At 39.1% G+C, this 5,732-nt stretch overlaps 1 protein-coding gene across 1 annotated transcript in view; it reads right to left on the bottom strand.

Moving 5' to 3' along the window:
- Window positions 1–5,732, bottom strand: part of IL5RA (interleukin 5 receptor, alpha) — a 60,891-nt gene that overhangs the window by 43,123 nt on the left and 12,036 nt on the right. The window contains exons 4-5 of the mRNA XM_006868679.1: window positions 4,339–4,484; window positions 3,429–3,567 (exon numbers count right to left, since the gene is read on the bottom strand). Of these exons, the coding sequence (XP_006868741.1) occupies window positions 3,429–3,567; window positions 4,339–4,484 (285 nt within the window). The remainder of the gene's footprint in view (window positions 1–3,428; window positions 3,568–4,338; window positions 4,485–5,732) is intronic.

A 5,732-nucleotide genomic window follows, 5' to 3' on the forward strand; every position in this document is an offset into this window, starting at 1 on the left:
ACAGGGTTTCCGAGGCTGTAAATCTTTACGGGAGCAGAAAGCCTCATCTTTCTCCCACGGAACAGCTGGTAGTTTTGAACTGCTGACCTTGTGGTTCACAGCCCGACTCGTAACCACTATGCTACCAGAGCTCCTTAAAAGTTACAGAGGTAACTACTGTTAAATACACAATCCTGCAATAACAGTGATCATTGAGCAGATGAGTAGGCGTCCTAGTGTGGCACTGCAGGATAAGCACTGGAGTGCTAACCACAAGGTCAGTGGTTCATAGACATCTGTCACTCCTGGAAAACCCTATACAGGATCTGTATGAGTCAGAACCCTCCCAATGGCATTTAACAGCAACATGAGTAGATGTAGGGATAGATATGCAGGATGAATAGGCATGGAGGACAAGTGGGAGTATACACAATGGTATATATCGGCTTGTCAGAGGATATCTGTATATGCGTATTTACCTTTGCTGTAAATATATTCATGAATGTGGTGAAACACATAAGAGGCAAGGATATGGTAACTTTTTAAACATCATCAAACACCTTGAGGGAAAGACTCACTGGGCCTGGAGACCAACACCATGGTTTCAGGGGAAACCAAGATCAACTGGAATAACATAGTCTACAAGAACAATGTTCTATGTCCTACTTTGGTAGTAGCTACTGGGACTTTCAAAACTCATGAGCAGCCATCTAGGGTGTAACCACTGGTATCTCCCCATCTGGAGGAAAGACGAGTGATGAAAATTGAAGATGCATAGAAACAGTCCAACGGAACACGTGAACATCAGTCTCCATAACTCTGAGACCAGAAGAATAAGATGGTGTCCCGCTAACACTACCATCTGCTCTGAAAGGAATCATAATAGAAGTTCTAAACAGAATGGGGAAAAATGTGAAATAAAACTCAAAATCTGTTTTAAAAATATGAGAATTACGCGTTAGATATAAACTGATGGAATCCCTCAGAACAAGGCCCTTAGATATCCTTCAGTTGGAAATGAATTCACCCCTGTGGCAAACTTTCATCCAAACACTAGCCAGTTCTATAGGGAGAACACTAACCCTAGGGAGGTATGCAGTGCTTGGAGTAATCATCTGTTTGAGATCAAAAGAGCAACATTTATCTATAAACAAAGTTCCAAAGTGTAGGAACAAAGGAAGAATGGGAACAGAAAACACAGGGAGAAATGGGATAAGTGATGTCTCATTGTGGGATTGCAGTCAATGAGCTCCAACAAAATGTGTTTACAGGAGACCTGTTCTTCTCTCTAAACCTTCACCCACAATCCAATAAAATGTGTATGGACTGTTTAAAGGAACCCTGTTCTTCTCTATAAACCTTCACCCACAATCCAACAAAATGTGTATGGACTGTTTAAAGGAAACCTGTTCTTCTCTATAAACCTTCACCCACAATCCAACAAAATGTGTATGGACTGTTTAAAGGAAACCTGTTCTTCTCTATAAACCTTCACCCACAATAAAAAGTTTTGAAAAAGTAGGGGTGGGGAATGTGTGCACATGTGTGTCCCTATCCTTTCACTAAGGAGCTCTGGTAGCATAGTGGTTATAAATCAGCCTGCGAACTGAAAAGTCAGCTGTTCGAAACTACCAGCTGTTCGATGGTAGAAAGATGAGGCTTTCTGTTCCCGTAAAGATTAAAGCCTCGGAAACTCTGTACAGGGTCGCTATGGGTCGGAACTGACTACACAGCACATAACCACCACCACCACCCTTTCACTAGATGACTAGATGATTTATGCCAAAATGCAATTTAGAGTCCCTGAAGTCTTACAGTTACCTTCCAAGGAGTTATTTGGTGTTAATTCCATTTAGCTCAAGGTAGAAATCATTTTTCATTACCATGAACCTATACCAGAGTGCCAGGAGACTAACTCAAATTGTAGTCATGTACGTTAAAGAAAGGTACATTAGAGGCATACTTCAGTTGTTTGTTAAAGAGAATAGGGAAAATGGCTTAATGAACAATGCACAGGCCTATATTTGTGATCTTGTGTCTACCTCGGAAGTGGCTCTGTACCTGGGATTAAGGCCACGAGGATTTATTTGCTTTATTGCGTTACAGATGCCATGTTGTTGTAACATGAGTATATAAAATGAGTCCATGGGAAGACAGTCTAGGCGTCATTCTCAGTTACTGACACAATTCTGGAGGCAAGATCTCCTCAGTCAGTTGAGACAAGAGAAAGGTTTTTAAATTACCTAAGGGCCAGCCTGGGATCTGAGAGACAGTTTCTACTTTTTTAATGTTGGAGGAACAACCCAGAAAAGGAGGGTAAGATGGTTGTACAACTTGAACAATGTAACCAACGTCACTAATTGGTTGCCCAACTTGAAGGATGTAGTCAATGTTGCATGTTGTTGTTGTTAGGTGCCATTGAGTCGGTACCGACTCATAGTGACCTTCTGCACAGCAGAATGAAACACTGCCTGATCCTGGGCCAACCTCACAATAGTTGCCACACTTGAGCCCACTGATGTTGCCACTCTGCCAGTCCATCTCATTGGGGGTCTTTCTTTCTTTCTTTGACTCTCCACCTTACCAAACATGATATCCTTCTTCAGCGACTGGTCCCTCCTGACAACATGTCGCAAGTATTAGAGATGAAGTTTGGCTTTCCTTGCCTCCAAGGAGCACTCTGGCTGCACTTCTTCCAACAGAGATCTGTTGGTTCTATGGGCAGCCCATGGCACTTTCAATATTTTCCTCCAACACCATAACTCAAATGTACCAATTCTTCTATGGTCTTCCTTATTCACTGTCCAACTTTTACATGCATACGAGGTCACTGAAGAAACTGTTAAATTGGTATGGGTTTTGTTTTGCTGTATATATTCTCAATAACAATAAAATCAATAAATTTTTACTGAAAATCAGAAAGAAGAAGCAGGCAGAGTTGGAGGGAAATTGATGCCAAATATGTGTAGATGACCAAGAAATAGGGGCCTTCCCCAAAGTTGACAGAGAGAGAAAGAGAAAGCTTTGCCTTTGAGTTGGCCCTTGGAATTCTGACTTCTAACCTACGTAACTGTGACAGAATTTCTTTTAAAGTCACTCAGTTGTGGTATTTCTGTTATAAACATATTGACTGAAGAGTTGTTTTGGCTCACTGTCATCTTATTGGTTCCAACTCATTAGGACCCAGTCTAGGGTTTCTGAGGAGCATTTGGTGTGTTCAAACCACCAACCTTATGATTCAAACCAATCTTGGGGCCCAGTGCATCATCCTACAGCACCACACCAGGACTAAAGTATAGTTCATACTAAATAACTAAGACAATTAGGATGTTGATATTATGGACAGATACTTGATGTGAACTGGTGAAAAAAATAAAGGAGTTGTTTCCAATTGTCCAGATCAGCTATATCTGAAACATTAAGCTCAGCTTTTAGAGGGTCTGCCTTACCTGGAGGGTCTTTCAGTTCTGCAGTAACCCAACTGCTGGCAGGGAGTGAGTGTTCATTCCAAAAGATGGTCTGCACACTTGCTGAAAAGCCCTTGTGAAGAATCGTTACACACCGCCTTTCAGTGTCCCTGGTTTCATACTAAAAATAAAAACCACAAGTCATGAAACATAAAACATAAAAGACGAGCCAGTTGAGAGAAGACTATTTAAATCAGACGTGCAGGTTTTTCCAAGTCTTAAATGATACATGAACAAAATGCAATGAAATAGTTTAGCTAGGCAAATTTTAAAATAAGGCCATTAGAATAATATAATAGAATCCCGGGCTGGTTCAGTTAGTGATGGTTCTTGGCTGCTAACCCAAAGGTTAGAGGAGTGAGTCTACCTAGAGGAGATGTCTCAGAAGAATAGCCTGAGAATCTACTTCTGAAATACCAGCCCTTGAAAACGCTGGGGATCACAGTTCTACTCTGACACATTCGGAATCACCACAAGTCACAACCAGTTTGTGGTTTTTGTTTGTTTTTGGTGTTGTCGAGTCCATTTTGAATCATAGTGACACTGTTTAGGGTTTCTAAGGAGCAGCTGGTAGATTTGAACTGCCAATCTTAAGGTTCAAACCAACTTTGTGGTCCAGTGCCGACCTTATAATTAGCAGCTGATGAAATTAAAACTAAGATCGAATCCACCGAACCTGAACTATTACCAAATTAATAAGTGAAAGACAGCCCAAAGTTAAGGGGTTCTGTGCTGTTTAAAGCTAAAAGCAATGTCTGTCGCTACTCTAAAGGAAACATTAACAAAAGGCCTTGAACAGTCTCTTGAGGTTTTTTGCTTGTTTATAACTTAACATTTGATCATGAAAATTCTGTCGACATGAATAACGATTGCTATTAGAATAAACACTTACATCATCTTCTTGAGGTGTATTTATTCTCACCGCATATCCCAGAACAGCATTCCTTAGCTCTTGTTGAGGGTCTGGCTCCCAACGTAAAAGAACTTGAGCTAAACCAATAATCTTGATAGTGAAATTGGCAGGCGGAAGAAGTAAAGCTGTAAATTAAAAGACAAAAGGAAGCTACACGGTATTCAACTGTACAGTCAGGACTTTAAAAACATTTCATTGTGTTGTATACTATTTTATTAGGGGTATTAGAATGTAAATGAGCCCTGGTGGCTCAGGGATTAAGCACTGGACTGCTAACCTCAAGGTGGATGGTTTGAATCCACCGGTCGCTCCTTGGGAGAAAGATGTGATAGTCTTCTTCCATAAAGATTTACAGCCTTGGGAACCTTATGGGATACTTCTATTCTGTTCTATGGGATCATTATGAATTGGCAACATTTTTTTTTTTTTTAATTAGAATGTTGGTAAAGTGCTCAACAAAGGAGCCATGGTGGTGTTGTGGGGTAAGCATTGGACTGCTAACCAGAAAGTCAGTGGTTCAAATCCACCAGCTACTCTATAGGGAGAAGCTGAAGATCCCTGTTCCTATAAAGATATACAGTATGAGAATCCCTAAGGAGAATTCTACTCTGTTCCACATAGGCTCCCTGTGAGTCAGAATCACTGCAATGGTAACGGTTTAGTGAGTCCACCGGAGAAAGACCTAGTTATCTGCTTCTACAAAAAATTAAACTCAAGTCAAGCCCATTGCCATGGAGTGGTTCCAACTCCTAGTGATGTTGGCCCAAGAAACTCCATAAGGCAGTTCTACTCTCTCACCTGGGAAACCCCAAAAAGCAACGTAAAATGCATAATAATTATATAATTTTGGAAAGAGATTAGCTAAAACGGTTTTTAAATTCAGTTTTCAACCTTACTTTGGAGTTTATAATATATGTGTGTGTGTGTGTATATATATGTATGTGTATATATATGTATGTGTATATATATGTATGTGTGTATATATATGAATGTGTTATATATGTATGTGTGTATATGTATATGTATGTGTATATATGTATGTGTATATATATGCATGTGTATATATGTATGTGTATATATATGTATGTATGTGTATATATATGTATGTATGTGTATATATATGTATGTGTGTATATATATGAATGTATATATAATATGTATGTGTATATATGTATATGTATATGTATATATATGTGTGTATGTGTGTGTATATATATATATGTGTGTGTATATGTATATGTATATATATGTGTGCATATATGTATATGTATGTGTATATATGTATATGTATATATATGTATGTGTATATATATGTATGTGTATATATATATATGTATGTATATATATGTGTGTGTGTATATATGTATATGTAT

The sequence above is a fragment of the Chrysochloris asiatica genome, unplaced genomic scaffold, assembly GCF_000296735.1.
Source record: "Chrysochloris asiatica unplaced genomic scaffold, ChrAsi1.0 scaffold00121, whole genome shotgun sequence".
NCBI lineage: Eukaryota > Metazoa > Chordata > Mammalia > Afrosoricida > Chrysochloridae > Chrysochloris > Chrysochloris asiatica.